Source organism: Arachis hypogaea, chromosome 6 (assembly GCF_003086295.3).
Source record: "Arachis hypogaea cultivar Tifrunner chromosome 6, arahy.Tifrunner.gnm2.J5K5, whole genome shotgun sequence".
In the NCBI taxonomy this organism is placed as follows: domain Eukaryota; kingdom Viridiplantae; phylum Streptophyta; class Magnoliopsida; order Fabales; family Fabaceae; genus Arachis; species Arachis hypogaea.
Genome location: NC_092041.1, coordinates 107,698,290 through 107,715,208, shown reverse-complemented (window position 1 = coordinate 107,715,208; position 16,919 = coordinate 107,698,290). Strand labels below are relative to the sequence as shown.

The 16,919-nt window shown below is 29.6% G+C and overlaps 1 protein-coding gene and 1 long non-coding RNA gene across 2 annotated transcripts; one reads left to right on the top strand and one right to left on the bottom strand.

Annotated features, from left to right (window-relative positions):
* Positions 1-392: 392 nt before the first annotated feature.
* LOC112697438 (GDSL esterase/lipase At1g28600) lies at positions 393-5,851 on the top strand. Its single transcript, XM_025750614.2, has 5 exons — positions 393-812; positions 3,129-3,359; positions 3,765-3,913; positions 4,997-5,270; positions 5,562-5,851. The coding sequence occupies exons 1-5, from the start codon at positions 536-538 to the stop codon at positions 5,795-5,797; spliced, it is 1,167 nt and encodes a 388-aa protein (XP_025606399.1). The 5' UTR covers positions 393-535; the 3' UTR covers positions 5,798-5,851.
* Positions 5,852-6,113: 262 nt separating this feature from the next.
* Positions 6,114-9,068, bottom strand: LOC112697439 (uncharacterized). Its single transcript, XR_011862638.1, has 3 exons — positions 8,879-9,068; positions 8,663-8,797; positions 6,114-6,296 (listed from the first exon to the last, which is right to left on the bottom strand). It is a non-coding gene; the product is annotated as an uncharacterized lncRNA (long non-coding RNA).
* Positions 9,069-16,919: the final 7,851 nt, after the last annotated feature.

The window sequence follows — 16,919 nt, the reverse complement described above, 5'->3', positions numbered from 1 at the left end:
TAAAAATAATTAAGTTTTAAATTTAATTAACTTTATAAATTTTTTATAATAAAATTTACTATATATTTTTTATTTAAAAAATTAAAAAATACTTTATATATTTTTTATATTGTTCCATGCAAAGAGTACAGATTGATATACCAGTTTTTAATTTAAGTGTCGGGTTCTCATATATTTATTTATAGTGTCTGTAACTGGATTTCGTATATCGTATCTTTGCCTGTCTTGCTGGTTGCTACAGGTATCCATTTGAGCAAATAAAGCAAAGCGGCCATTAATTAATTAATTAATATGGTAATGCAGATAATCTTTTTTGTTTATTTTATGCAACGTGGAGTGTGGACCTATGTTGTTTTTTTTATTAAAAGTAGTTATTAATATTTTTGTTAATAATATACGTATGTAATATACTTATTTTCCTATATATATATAATACCCATTCTTCGTCTTTAATCTCGAAGCAATTCGTTAATAACTTTGGATGAAGAGTGAGTGAGTTAGTTGAGTAGTTGACAGTTGACACCGTCTGATATTTATGGCTTGGTTTCTGAGAGTATGGATCTTTCTTCTTCTTCTTCTTGAGGAGGTTGCAGGTGGGTTCATTTCAAGCAGCAGTTCAAGCCGGCGGTGCTACAAAAGAGTGTACAGCTTCGGAGATTTCCTTGCGGACACTGGAAACACCTTATACGGATCTTCCACTCTCCCTCAGGCGTCAGAGATAATTCCGTCATTAAATCTTCCATACGGAGAAACCTACTTTCATCACCCAACTGGAAGATGGTCGGATGGCCGTCTCATCATTGATTTCATTGGTAATTCCGGTATCTCCGTATCTCGTTCGTTTTTTTGGAATGGATACTTTTAATTTTTTTAATTATTTTTTAATTGTTTAATAAAATATCATTTTTTATTATTTAATATTTTTTAATATATTTTTTTAGTTTTATTTAAAAATATATAATAAAAAATTATATTTTATCATAATTAAAAAATGAAAAATCTATTTTTATTTTTTTTTGGTATTTTTTAAATCATAATTTATTTATCTAAATACTATTTACATATTAAAAATATTACTATCCAATTTTTATATATTTTATATTTTAATATATGCCATATCATGCATGATCTTTTATTATTAGAAGCAACTTTTTTCAGTTTTTAGCATACTAAAAGCTTTTTCATGCCAAGGACCAGGGATGCACTTTAAGGATGTGTTTGGATTTGCGTTGAAGAAGAAAAAAGTTTGTTTGAGTTTCTTAAATGTTTTATCTTTATGTTTGGCAATATTTTTATCCTATAAATGTAGAAGTGATTTCTGTCTTCAACCATGGTTTACTAAAAGCTAAAAATTCTAGCTTTTTCGTTGATCTTTTCACGTTGGATTAAACTTTATGTTCTATGTACCAATTATGTCCTTCATATTCATATGTTTATTGTTTTTTTATAATATTTTTTTCTAATGCTCTCTTATGTTTATGTATATTATTACTTTTTATAAAATTTTTTATTTTTTTATATGAATTTTTTATTGTTATTGTTATTTTTTTTGTATGGAATATTTTTTTTACTTTGTATTATGATTCTATTAATCCTATTAGAGTACTAAAGAATACTAAAAGTACTAAAAAAATATTAAAATTTATTTAAATATTTAAAATAAAATTATAAGATAACATCAAATAATTATTTAAATTCATGTCATTTTTTGTAATTTTTCATCTAAAAGTGATTTTGAATAATATAATCCAAACAATATTTAGTTTACTATAATCCATTTTGAATAAAAATTACCAAACATAAACCACGTTAATACTAACTCACTTTTGATCAAAATCAATTTTACAAAATCAATTTTATACAAATCTCCGTTTACAAACTGTAATCCAAACACACACTAAAACTTTGCACCAAGAATTATTTTTGACAGATAATTTTTTTAATTAAATTAATCTCTAAAAGATTAATCGCGTTTGTCATTCTATTAATATGGTAACAATTTTCGTTAACAGTTGGCTACATAAAACGTTAAATAATAGACCACCCCCTAAAACGACATCGTTCTAATTCATAAGAGAAGAATTGTCACAAAACCACCAATGACCATTACCGAACGTCATAGTTTCAGAAGGGGACAGAGGATTGATCATTTTCCAACTTCAAATAGAAATGCTTTAAATGTTTTCAAATTTTCAGCTTTCGTTTTCTTTGATTTTGGCTCAGAATATATTGGTATCTGGAAATGAGTGGAGGAGATTTGAAGTGGAAACGACAATCACAAAAAACGTCATCATTTTGTGTCTATGCAACCCTTATGAACCCACATGGCATCGTTTTAGGGTGGTGATATGTACTTACGTAAAGATTCAAGTGAAGTCGACTGAAGTTGATATCTAGTAACCTTTAGATAAAAATTTAGTTAAATTAGTCAAATTATTTAATGGTTCTCAGATATCAACTTCACATAAAATAGACTGTACCTGAGTTTTTTTCACGGTGTCATTAATATTTTACATGGCTATCATTAATGAAAATTGTTAACTAAATTCACCGAAGAACATACGCCATTATTTTTAAATCTTCTAATAATTAATTTAATTAAAAAATTATGTAAAGACGAATTTGACGAATAATTTATTTTTTTAAATTGATTTAACTATTAACCTTTTTACAAAAATATTTTAAATTTTGTAAATTTTGGTATATTATATTATCGTTATCCTTATATACTTAAAAATTATTTTATTAAATTCAACTACATATAATAAATTAAAAATTATTTTACTAATTTTATAATTTTCTTAAGTGACCAATATTTTTTTTTTGTCTCCTTTACAGTTGAATCAAACTAATAAATTTTTTATTCTTTTACCTTAAAAATAAGGATAATACTAAGAAGACCAAAAAAAAAACAGCTAAAATTAATTTTATTTAGTATTCAATTAATAAATAAAGTAAATTATGGCTGTTTTTGACTGATTTTTTTATTTTACTAAACATTTTCGAAAAATAATAACTCTTAACAATTTTTCGTAGGGTAATAATAACTCTTAACATTTTTGTACTCTACGGATTGTGTGTTGATTCCTCTTACCAATATATGTTCCTCTTTCATTCATTGTTGGTAGCTGAGCAAATGGGGATTCCGCTGGTGAAACCATACCTGGGAATCAAGAGCGGTAAAATAAAAGATTGGAATCCAACAATGGAGGGAGTGAATTTTGCTGTTGGGGGTGCCACTGCCTTGGATTCTAGCTTCTTTATAGACAAGGGTATATTTGCTTCAAACAACTATACCCTAAGTGTACAGTTAGATTGGTTCATGAACTTGCTCCCTTCTCTCTCTAACTCTTCTTCAGGTAAACTACTTTCTTTCCTTCAACTTAGTTGGATTTAACTCTATATTTATTTATAATATATATTTAAATTTTTTAATATTTTATTAGTGTTATGAACAGGTAACAGGTTGATGAAAATCAATAATCATACATATAAAGGAAACAAAAAAGTAAAAAAAAAATCTATTACTAGTATTAGCTTAGTATTTTATCAATGGTATTAGTATTTCAATTATTTTTTTTTCCTTTTTGAGACCTACAAATAACAATTGTTATTATCCACTTTGCGTGTTGCTTTCTATTATTGTGCATAAAATTTAAATTGAGAATTAAGCATGAGACAAAATAAGAAGCTTTATTGCTAGAGTGAATTGAACCAATAACAACAGTTTATGATGAGTCATAAAACTTTGATTTGACTTACAGGGTTGAAAGAAATTCTTGGGAGCTCTTTGTTTCTTGTGGGAGAGATTGGTGGAAACGATTTCAACCATCCTCTCAAAGAACATAAGAGTATAAAAGAAATCAGAAAATATGTGCCCCTTGTGATTAATGAAATCTCTTCAGCTATCAATGTAAGACTTTTTTTTTTTTTTTAATACAAATACATTTGAATGGCTCATTTGATTTTCAGTTACTAGCGGGTCAGGCGTCAGGGGGACCCTTTGAAATATGAGAGATATGTTGTAAAGTTATAAGTCAGAAATATAACATAGAATTAAATAAGAATTTGAATAACAAAATATAAAAGAAAACTCAATAAATAGTTACTATGTATATATTTATATATTTTTTTATAATAAAATAATCAACTACTAAAATAATTAATATTTTATAGTAGAATAATAACATTTTCTATAAAGTAACTGCCAATTTTATTTTTTATATTTTTATTTCTATTTTTAAATGTAAATCTAATTTAATTATATTATATATGAAATTTGATTAAAAAATTAAATATAAAATAATTTTGTATTTTTATATTGTGCTTGACTTTTTGTGTCTATATACCATCATAGTTTTAATATATTTAAGTTGCTTTCAATGATACAGGTCAATCCTTAAAAAATGCTTAAATAAAAAGCATTATAATTTATAGGTATAAAAGAATATATATATATTCTTTATATATATATATATATATATATATATATATATATATATATATATATATTATAATGCTTTTACAATATTTTAGAAAATATCAAATTAACAAAACAAAACAAAAATGTTTTAAGAATTGAATTTATTTGATCTAATTCAAACAATATAAAATTATATCATTACCATTATTTATAAGAAAAAAAAGTTTGGAATCTAAACTCTTTAAACTAAAATTTTGTCAATGTTGTGTTTCTCTCTTATTCTTCTCTTTCCTGTTTGCTCAAGAATTAAAAAAAAAAAAAGAGTTGGTTTCTTAAATAGACTCTTTATCAAAAAATGAATGAAAGAATGTCTTAAATATTTAACTATTTTTTTCATGAATTTGAAATAAATAAAGAAGAGAGGATTGTATGATTTATTATATATTTTTACAATTTCATACTGTACTAGAATACTAGAAATAAAATGATAAATAGTAATACATACAGTAATTTAAGCCTTCAAATAATTATCCATGCGAACAATGTTTAAGCCTTCAAATAATTCATTTTCAGAAATTGATCGAGGTGGGAGCACAAACTCTCGTGGTACCAGGAAACTTTCCTATTGGGTGCAACTTCAAGTATTTGACAATGTTCCAAACTTCAAATAAGAGTGAATATGATGAAGCTGGTTGTCTAAAGTCGTTAAACAAGTTTGCTCAATACTATAACGACATGCTTTATGCTGAACTTAATCGACTTCGACTGCTTCATCCCACTACAACTATCATCTATGCAGATTATTACAATTCTGCCCTCAGATTATATCGTTCTCCAACACAATTTGGTATGAACTACTCTCTATTTTTGATAATGTTATTTTATTTTTTTATTTATATATAAAAAAATTCAAAAAAATAATGTGTAGAATGATAACTAAAAAAATAAGAATGATATTATGATACTGACTAGTTATCACTTATTTAAATGATATTAATTAAAGTGTATTTGATTTATGTTTTTATTTTTTGTTTTCAGTTACAGTTTTTTTTTTAGAATTTTGTAAGAAAAAAAAATAAAAACAATAATTTTTTTATTTTTAGGGTATGTAATTTATTTCTTGAGGATGAAATTTCAGGTATTACAGAACCAATTTCAAGTGCATGTTGTCCGCTGACAGATGTAAACAATCCTACTGATTTGCATTGTGGCAGCCCAGGAGTCATAGCTTGTGTTGATCCATCTCAATACATTCCTTGGGATGGATGGCATCTTACTGAGGCAGCATATAAATTGATTGCCCAAGGTTTATTCAATGGACCATTTACTAATCCTAAACTTGATCTTTCATGTGTACATAATTCAGAAATATAATATGATCTATGTTATCATCCAAAGAAATTAATCAAATAGATTTCGTTGTATTTATTTTACTGTTTCAGTCAGTCTAAAATCATAAAGATAAATATAGTTTGTTAAAAGCCTTCCACATATGTATTAAGATAAACGTGTATTAGGGATATGCTCACATTAAGAAAAGGTTCGTTACAAGAAATAATAAAATTTAGTTTAATAATGATGATTATCATACTTAAACAGAGACAAATTTGTTTGTTAATATTGATTATAACACACAGCCAAGGAATTACATATTGAAACTAATAAAATAGAACTTGAAAATATGCACTAATCAAGATTGTTCTAACAAATTTTCCAAATAAAGATTTACTAAGTATCTTCCAGTGGACAAAACATCAAGCCTTTTCTCGCTTGGTTCGTATTTTCCCTTCCGAAGCTGATAGCGATGTGTTACTGCTGAAATTGTATAACCTTGTCCTTCAATTGTCACACTCTCCCCACACTGCAGGTTCTGCTTTTTGGGGTAACAAAGAAGTTGGAAAACATTATGTTATGCACCATTTTAAATTGCATGTGCCATTTCTCGAGGAAGTTTTCAACCATTCATAGTAGATTAACAATTTTAATAGGTCCTAATTGGGAGTAAACTAATATATCCAAATCTGATTGTCATATCTGTTTTCATGAAAAAAAAAAACGAAAAAGAAAAACCTTGTGAATCATTTTAATTTTTAACCACAAAAGATGTAAATTAATTCGATAAATATCAAGGATTTGGTTAGTTCGACAAAAGTACCAAACTGGATAGTTTGTTGGATAGTTTTGGAAACTAACTCAATCATTGATGAGTAACAAATTAGTTTACATCTTTCATATATTGAATTGTCAACATTTAAATCTCGCACGATCAGAAATTAACCAACGAGAAAAAAAGAAACAGATGATAAAATCCAGTCACTGAAATAAATTAACCAACGAAAAATAGGGAACTCATGAAAAGAAAATATTGATAAATGTTGCATCTCCAAGATCAAACTATGACTAATCTATACCCATCAGTCTTCAAGATCAAACTCTGACTCAAAAAAAAGCTTAAATAGTACAAAAATTCATTCATCAGTTTATTTAGAGTTTAGACATCTCCGATCTCCATTAATTGCAGACAAATGGCAAAACTGTCCTAAAATTAGAAAAGCAATCAAAGTTTATTTTTCTCGAGGCTCTAGGAACAATGGTGCCAGCTTCATGCATTAGGCCACCATTTTCAATGAGAAATTCTCAATTCATTCACTTCTCGCAGCATTTGTGAAGCACGTGCCATTTCTAGTTTAAGACTCATCAAAGATCATGAGCTTTAAAAGGTGCACACTTTGCCTTTATATGTTCGTTCCACATCTAGCTCTTATTCAAGAAGGCATGCAATACATCCATTCAAGGTATCCATGGCCATCGCAGTAGGATGTGCGAATTGGATGCTCCTCCATAAGCTACCCTAGGGATATCTTACAAATTCTTTATTGGACTCACTTATCACATATCTAGTTCATGAGCACTCATTCAGGATGCCAAGCATCCTAATGGCTGCCCAATAAATATCATCGACACTTGCTCTAGTATCTACCATGGCACATCACACCTTGTGCCCCTCAACCAAGGACGGACTCTTCATCCTAGCATCCTCCCTAAACCATGTGACCATGGTGTGCACTTTTCTAACATTGTCAAAGGGGCATTCATGATGCTTGAATTCACTCCATTACTCGTCATCACCGCATCCGGTGTTAATTTTGGCTCTTACTAATCACTATCTATCATCCAAGCCTAACTTGATAAAAATCATGCTAGTAGTGTCTTTGATGAACTTGTTGCTAGACCTTTTATAAAAAGGTGGGAGTATAATTGACAGTTAAACTTTCGAGTAGCAACTATCCCAACTCTTACCTTAACCGCTTAGAATGGGAATTATTAGAAGTGATTCCAATTTCCAACAGCATAACTCTCTGAGCAAAGTCTCGTAAGGTAGATTTTAATCATGACAGCACATAACTGTCTACACGGCTTCAGAAATAGTTTTGAAAAGCACATGATTTCTTCTGCAAGAACTATGAATACAGAAACGGAATTCAGCCACAATAGTTTCTACTTGGCAGTGATCACCAGGTTTTCAATTTTCTTTCTATCGGACCAACTTTTCTTCTTTTTGAGAAAAAGAAGAATTTCATTACGAGAAGTAGGATAGGGGGATAAGGGTTCGCCTATACAAAAGCAAAGAAACCAAAAGATTTATCTATAAAACCAAACTTTCAAATTTGAAATTTCTCAACTTGACTTCATGAGCTTTGCACCATATAGATACTGGGCTTCTAATCCTATCCCCATAAAGTATGCTTGTCAAAAACCTTTATCATTGAAAGTTTGAGCATTAAGCTCCAAGAAAATAGTACAAATTCCAGTGAAAACTGCACAGTGCCAGAAACAATTTGTCTCTTATCTACTACCAAACCCAACACAGCAACCTAGTAAAAAAAAATCTGATGTAGGGTTGCCGGGCACACCAAACATTCATCAAAGATGCTACACAAATTGTGTCAACAATTATTCTTCTATAAGGGTGTTACTCTGTGGGTGAATCCTATGGTGTCTATTATATTGTGTCCAACTTATTAAAAAAGACAAATAAATAATATTTAAAAATTTTAAAAATTTTATTTTTATTTTAAACATTTTATTATTTATTTTTAAAAGTAAGTTCGACAATTTAGACATCACAATAAAAAAGACACCAGATAATTCACCTATTCTTGCAAACAGTGATTTGCGGTAAAGATATTATATATAAATTAATAATAAACTGAGGCTTTGGATGGGGTGGGCACTTACAGGAGGAAGGCAACGAACGCCAAGACATTTGGGCGGCGGAGTAATCTCAACCACTTTGTACGGATGGATGCTACCCCGTTCTCTGTCTCTGTCTCTGTCTCTCTTCCTGCACGAAATCTCAAACGCCATCGTCTGCTGAAAAGAGGAGAATATGGTAAATTGGCAAGTCTCAAAAGTTATATCCATGGGGAAAAATTACAAATCAGATTATGTTACCTTTTGATACGAACCAAGGCTACTGTTCCATGACGCCATTGCCATTCTCTGGACTCCAAAAAAGGGCTATTTTTCTTTCTTACTTTTCTATTCGGTTTTGTTCTTCTTTTCAGGTTTATGTGAAGTCCTGAATTCGAGGTGCCGATGTTCGAGCTAGAAGAAGCAAAATGGATAGCCCAGGGCCAGAAAAATCTGATTTTTCTTTCTCTCTTTCTTTCTTCTTTTTATTTATTTATTTTTAATTATGGTGGGACGTTGAGAGTGTAAGACCGTGGTTTCAATTTTTCCGAACACGAATAAAATAAGAGAGTAATTACCAGTCCCAAAAAATTTAAAAGTAAATTTTGTAGTTTAAAAAAAATTAATACAGAGATCAATTCTTAAAATTTTATTTTAATAGATAAATCAGTTTTTAATTTATTTTTTAACAGAATAATTATCTAAATCAGTCTCCAAAAATTTAAAAAACACATATTTTAGTTTAAAAAAAATTAATGTATATATCAATTTCCAACATTTTTTCTGTTAGACATAATAATCATTCGTCCAAAAATGAAATAAAATAAAATAATAATAATAATTATTATAATTATTATTATTATTATTATTATTATTAATTGCATAATAATATTGTATTATAAATTTTTGTATTTTTTAGACAAAAATAATAATAAATTTATTTATTAAATTTTTATGTGTGTATCTATATATATATTCACTCAACAATAACAACAACAACAATAATAATAATAATAATAATAATAATAATAATAATAATAATAATAATTTGATACAAGAAACTTAAGTTTAAAATTATTTGATATTTTTGTATTTAATATAATTAAAATATGTCCTATTTTAAAAAATATGTTTGTATTAAAAGAAATATGTATTTAATATAAATTCAAATTAAAATATTTTTTTTTAATACATACTTTTTAATACAAATATTTTTTTTAAATAGGACATCTTTTTATTATATTAAATATAAAAATATCAAATAATTTTAATCTTGAATTTTTTGTAAAATAATTTCTAATAATTTTATTTATTATTATTATTATTATTATTATTATTATTATTATTATTATTATTATTATTATTATTATTATTGAGTGCATATATTATATATATATATATATATATATATATATATAAAAGAATCTAATAAATAAATTTATTATTATTTTTGTCTAAAAAATACAAAAAATTATAGTACAATATTATTGTGTAATTAATAATAGTAATTATTTTATTTTATTTTATTTTATTTTTAGACGGAGGACTGTCATGTCTAATAGAGAGAAACGTTGGGGATTGATTTGTACATTAATTTTTTTGGGGGACTAAAATTTCTGTTTTTAAAATCTTTGGGGACTGATCTGGGTAATTACTCTGTCGGAAAATGAACTGAGGACTGATGTATCTGCCAGAGTAAAACCTTGATGATTGATCTATGTATTAATTTTTCTTGGAGACTAAAATGTCCACTTTTAAAATTTTTAGAGACTGATTTGGATAATAATAATAATAATAATAATAATAATAATAATAATAATAATAATAATAATAGGGATTTTTCAAATAAATAATTCAATTATTTTATTTATCAAAATATGTAATTTGACTTATCTCGTTTACATTGAAATAATTATAAATGTATCTAATTTATATTGTAAATAAGATAAGTCAAATTTTACTTTATACGTATTTCGTTTATAAATGAGATATTTGTAGTTTGAAAAAAAAAAAACATATATATTTCGTTTTCAATATAAACGAGATATATGTATCATTATAAAAAAATTACAATTAAAATAATATCAATAATTTAAATTTTTAGCATGCAATTAGTACTCAAAAGAATTGGTAGAAGAAATTAGAATAGATATATTTGATCAATTAGTACTAAAAAAGAGTACATAAAAAATTTTAGATTAAATTATAAATCGAATTGGATTGATTTAAATTTGAAAAATAAAAATCTCCTACTTGTTGGGAAATGCCTCTCTGAGTATGTTCGGTTTGCCTGCATAACTCATATTGTTTTTCTTGGCACTTTTCTTTATCCATCTCAATACGAAATCTTGTGAAAATTGATCGCACAGTTGCTCCCCTGCGTATGGATGGATTAGGATGCAACAGTGTCTCGTACCACTCCAGCCACAGCTTCTTGTCTGGTATCGGTGGGAGTTTCACCTCATACACTTTGAACACAACTTCTTGCTTTATCGGATGAATATATGTTCCCTACTCGACACTTGCAGCAGTACAGGCGGCAAGTGCATGGTGACATGAGAAATGGAGTGATTGGAAGAGATCACAATCACATGTGCCTGCACTCAACCAAATATGGAATGAACCTTGAGACCAACCCTCGAAAGGATTTAACTCTTTCACCACAAATACTGAAACCCTCCTGCTATAGTGCGTAACACGCATCTTCGAGATCCCCTCCCTGATCTTCTCAACGGCGGCTACCCGCCACTGAGAAAATTGATCTTCCGCGGCCAACTGTGTTTGTGCCTCTTTGCCCTTTTTGACGAACAACTGTTGCAACATTTCGTAAGTACATTACACGATTGCTAAAATCAGTAAATAACGCATACCCTTAAGTATTGCATTTATGCACTCAGAGAGGTTCGTTGTCATGTGCCCAATCGGCGACCGCCGTCACAGTGTTGTAACCATATTTTCTTTTTGAATCTACCAGCCCAGTCTGTCATCTCAAGCAACAAACCTCTCAATGCATTCATGTACTACTCGTACCCCATCTTACTTGGACTATAAGCAACATTTATGAGATATCGCTTGTCATCGGTAGATTCGAAACAAGACATGAAATTCACAGACATGTGCCTGACACAATAAGCATGGAACGCTCTAGGAGGGTTCCAACCACTATCGTTGGCTCTCAGTGCATCCTTGATTGCCTGGGATCTATCAGATATAATCAACAGGCCTTCTTGCGGTGTCACATGTCATTTCAAGTTTGTAAGAAAGAATGACTAGGACCTGTAGCCTCAGACTCAACAATTGCAAACGCCACAGGAAGGATATTACTGTTATTGTCTTGTGCCAATCTGATAAGCAACACACCACCATATTTGCTATACAGATGTGTGCCATCAACGGAGACAAAGAGCTTGCAATGCTTGAAAGCCTCCACACAGGTAGAAAAAGTCCAGAATACCTTATCAAATTGGCTGCAGTTGCGAACCACCAAGTGTCCATTATAGTACGGTACGGCCCTAAAATCACATATTGTTCCAAGGCAACAACTTTGTAATGCTTGAAGCAGCCTCAGCACCTTATTGTATGACTCCTTCCAATCACTGTATATCTACACAATTGCCTTTTATTTCATCATCCAGACCTTTCTGTATGAGAGTTTGAAGTGATAGCTTTGTCTAACTGCACCTTGTAAAATAGGGATACTAACTGATGGACTGGACTATATCAGAAGCAAGATGACGCTGCAGATAAGGTTGCTATCCAACTATTGATGGTTCCTATTGATGGTTCTAAGACATGGTGGGGCTAAATAGGTATGCGCATCTTCAAATTTATGCACCTCCCTAACGAAATAAAATATACATGGTAGGCATTTATAACCAAAATAATCATGATAAATAAGAATATAACACACAATTAAACTCTACTCGCCAATATCCGAGATTCTGTCGGAGGACAACATGGATACTCCAAGGACATCCTGCTACAAATTGACGGCAATGCACATGGTACTTTAATCAATCCGACTCCACAACTCGGTACTCACCACTTCTGTGAATGTTGTAATTCTTCATACCTTGCATTACTGCCTCTCTGTTTTTGAATCTATGGCCAACTTTGAACTCTACACTACCGAATATGCTGTAATTGTCTCCACTCATATTGAAAAATAGAGTTTTTCGTGCATCATGTCCAGATCCAATATATGATAGTGACTGGGTACAATTGATAAGGCCAAAATTGAGTGCACGGCGCAGGAAGAAGATACTGAACTGATGCGTCGACTGGAGTCTCTAGTACAAATTCCTCCTCCTCCTCATCATCTTCAGAAGAACCACTATCGTTGCTATCGGCTACATACTCCTCATCGGACTCTTCACTGTCCACACCCATGTCTTCCACTGGACTAGCATAGTGTATCGATGGTGGTGCAAGAGGTGGGTCATCCTGCACAAAATTTGAGTGGCCAGATCTACCGCCACCAGCATCACCAACCTCCACGAAAAGCTCCATCACTTGTTCCGTCATGATTCTCCCATGGAGGTCAAACATGAGGCGCACATGCTCATCGCCATAGAGTCAAAACAGACGAAATCGAAAAACTTTATTTCCCATCAGTACTAACAACCTATATCAAACTCTTCCAATCTCTTTACTCCCTCTGGCCTCTAGTATCAATGCTTCTCAATATTAGACTCTTTAACTCGGACAAAGAACTTACTCTCCGAATACAATAAAATGATATTATCACACTCAAATTTTACTCCAGTGTCACTATTTCTCATATGACAATTAGGATACACACTTACAATGACATATCTACTAGACATTTTCTCTTAATTTTTGGAAGAAAAACGGAGGAGAAGAAGAAGTGAAATGTTTGTGAAAAATACAAATAGTTGCAGATACTTTTATAGCTGCTAAAATTTTGTCGTACTGTATCTCGTTTATAATGTAAATGTCATAACTTATCGTTTATTTCATTTATGGTATAAACGAAATAACAATGTACATATCTCGTTTACACTGTAAACGAGATAACCACATTAAATATATCGTATCTTATTTCGTATACAGTGTAAACGAGATATACATATTGTTATTTTGTTTACACTGTAAATAGGATAAATAATAAAATATAAATTCATAAAAATGCTACAAATTACTTATATTAGTAAATAAAATATTTATTTTATTTATTTAAAAAAATCTGCTATAAAATGGGTATTGTAAGTAATTTGTAATAAAAAAAAATATAGGCAACCACCTTTTCATCCTACCAACTATGTAATAAATTTAAATTAGCTATTTTTTTAAATTTAATTTTAAATGAATAAAACTGGTTTAATTCTAATTGTGTAAAAAAAAAAAACAAAAATCGCGCCATTCCTATTCCGTCTCACTCTCTCTTGATTGCAAAAAGGGTGTTGTGCTCCTTTCCTTGCCATGGTGTTGTGCCCTCTCCTTTCCGGCATGTTGTGCCGTCATTTTACACGTCTACTTCAGCATGTCGTTGTCTTCATCGCAATGTTAAACACGTTGATTCTGCAGCAGAATTAACGCTACTGATGGTCAAATCATCTTCAACCTTGTGTTCTCTATTTATCATCAAAATTGCAGCATTGTGCGCTTTTCCCTTACCATCTTTTTGCACAGATATTGTCATCGTTCATCATCCTCGTCACGGTGTTTTAATCCTCGTCAATTGTTCATCATGAATGACTTCCTCAAACAACGAAGGGAATTCAAATTTCATTAATTTAGGAGTTGTATCTGTGAATTATCCTTCTCTTAAAAGAGAATTATGAGGATGTTATGTTACTCTTCTTCCTCTTCATTATATTCCTGAATTCAAATACTTTTTTATGTTCCTTTCACAAGAGTTTTGAATTTTTTTTTTTGTATGTTTTGGATATTTTAAAAATGATTTTAAATGTTTTTCGTTTGAGAGTTTAGAATTTTTTTGGTAGTGTTCGGATGTTTTTTTGGCTATATTTTAAATATTTTTTTATGTTTTTGGATACGTCTATTATTAGGTTTTGAATATTTTTTCTTGATAATTTTAAATGTTTTTTTGCTACGTTTGTATGATTTTTTGATATTTTTGGTAGGTTTTACCGTTTTAGATATTCTCTCCGGATAACGTAGGTGTTTTTCTTTTTTGCCTAATGTACAATTGGTTCATGGACTTGCTCCCTTCACTCTCTAACTCTTGTAAACTACTTTCTTTGGTAATCACTCATCAATAATTTAAATTGAATTAATATATTTATTTATAATATATATTTAAAAAAATTATATTTTATTATTTTAAATATGTTAATCGTTAAAAAATCAAATTAGTTCAATCAATTTATCAATTTTTTATTTTATTTTTAGTTGATTCATTGACCATTAATTTTAATTTTACTTTAAATCGGATCAAATTAGTAAGCTCAATTTGATTCTCGGAACTATGGTTAGTTGGCTACATATTAATATCATTAATAAAAAATACAAGAAACGAAATCATAATAAATTTGAAAAATAACATTTTTAAAATGCAACATTTTTTTGTTTTTCAACATATATCATCCTATTATTAGTATTGTGAACACGTAACAGTTTGAAAATCATACATATAAAAAGGAAACAAAAAATTAAAAGAAATCTATTACAAGTATTTTTTGTTGTTCGCGCTCACATTAATCCTGTGAATAGCAATGATCTTAAGGGGTGTATGATTGGAGAAATATTAGAGCATTCCCAGAAATGTTTAGATGGGAATATCTTATTCTCATGTTTGTTTCAAAGTTTTAAAATATATTCTCAGGTAAGTTTTATTCCTTGGAATCAAAATCCCACTGATTTAATTCCCATCTCCTCCCTAGTTATCTTTGATTCCAATGGTTATCTTTGATTTCAATGGGAAGGGAATGTGTATAACAAAGTAAAAAGACCAAAATACTCTTGTTAATTTCACTCCAACCCTTCTTTTCAGATTTTTTCCAATTCATTTCAAACAAAATGAAACCCTAACAGAGAGCTCCTCCTCCATGAAAACCAATCCCTAACGAGGCTTTTCTTCAAATTCACGGAAGTTCCACCGGCGTCGGTGCCGCCTCGCCGCCGATTTGGATTTGCATGGCCACCACGCTTCTTATTCTAGAAGGAAATCGTTCTCGTTCGTGTTCGTCATCACAGCTCATCTCGGTTCACCGCCACTGCGTTTTCGCCGCCATCATCGCGACTCTGTTCAGATCCTCTGCGTTGTGTGGTTGTGCGTGGCCTCTCTCCTCCGTCTGAGCTCGGTTGCTCGCGCGTCTCTCGCCTCTGCGTCTGCTCGAGTTGTACTTCGTATTCGTGTTGTCTCCCTCGTCTCTCTCCCTCCTCGCATCTTCCTGTTTCTGTTCATCTTTTTCAAGAACAAGTTTGTTCTAGGTTTAAAATATTATTAACTTAATTTGTTTGGAATTAGAATGTGATTTCAGTTTCAGTTCTGAGCTCATTGATTATAGTATTTAATAGTGATTAATATCTTACTTTGATTAGGACTAATACTTCTTTCTGTCTACTTATTCCTGTTTTTATGATAATGATTCATGTTTGAAAGGATTTTCTGCCGTATGGTTTTGCAATTCATCATTTTGGAATGATAAGGAAAGATCGTGAGCTTGTTGAGTGTCTCCTTGCTAACGAAGGAATAATTGTTACTGGCCATTGTTGGGCTTTGTTAGCTTGTTTATTGGGCCGGTTTTTTTTTTTTTTAAATTTCTGCACCATTAACAAATTAAGTTACACACATAATTGGATTATTAATTCAACAATTCAACAATAATATCATAAAAAAAAATCAACAATAATTATATTTATTCATCATCAATAAATTGTAATTAATTCTTTAAATTCAACAATATCAATAAAAGATATTAAAATATTGAATATAATTATATAGTTCTAGTGATAGAAACTTAATAATTCATCCGATGAAAATAAATTTTTGCATTATTATTTTGTTATTTCTTATAATAACTTAAGATATAACTATAGATAATAATTTTTTTAGTTATTAGGTATATAATTTAATATACTAAAAAATACTCTAAAAATATTATTACACACCGGTACAATTTTAGTTTTAATTTTTTGATTAAAAAATTATAGATGATTTTTGTTAATTTAAGAGATATTCAAATGATGAATTTATAATAGAATTGTACAATAATATGAAAAGCTTTTAAGCCTCTTAAATAATAAAATTTAAGTTAGTAATAATAATTATTATTGTAATACCTATGATTTGATTAAAAATATCATATCTTAAAAT

What these genes read in the sequence shown, in the direction of transcription:
- LOC112697438 (XM_025750614.2), top strand. Translation starts at nt 536, where the DNA reads ATGGCTTGGTTTCTGAGAGTATGGATCTTTCTTCTTCTTCTTCTTGAG. An exon ending in AAATCTCTTCAGCTATCAAT is followed by an intron (nt 3,914 to 4,996) that starts GTAAGACTTTTT and finishes ATTCATTTTCAG; the next exon opens with AAATTGATCGAGGTGGGAGC. An exon ending in TCGTTCTCCAACACAATTTG is followed by an intron (nt 5,271 to 5,561) that starts GTATGAACTACT and finishes ATGAAATTTCAG; the next exon opens with GTATTACAGAACCAATTTCA.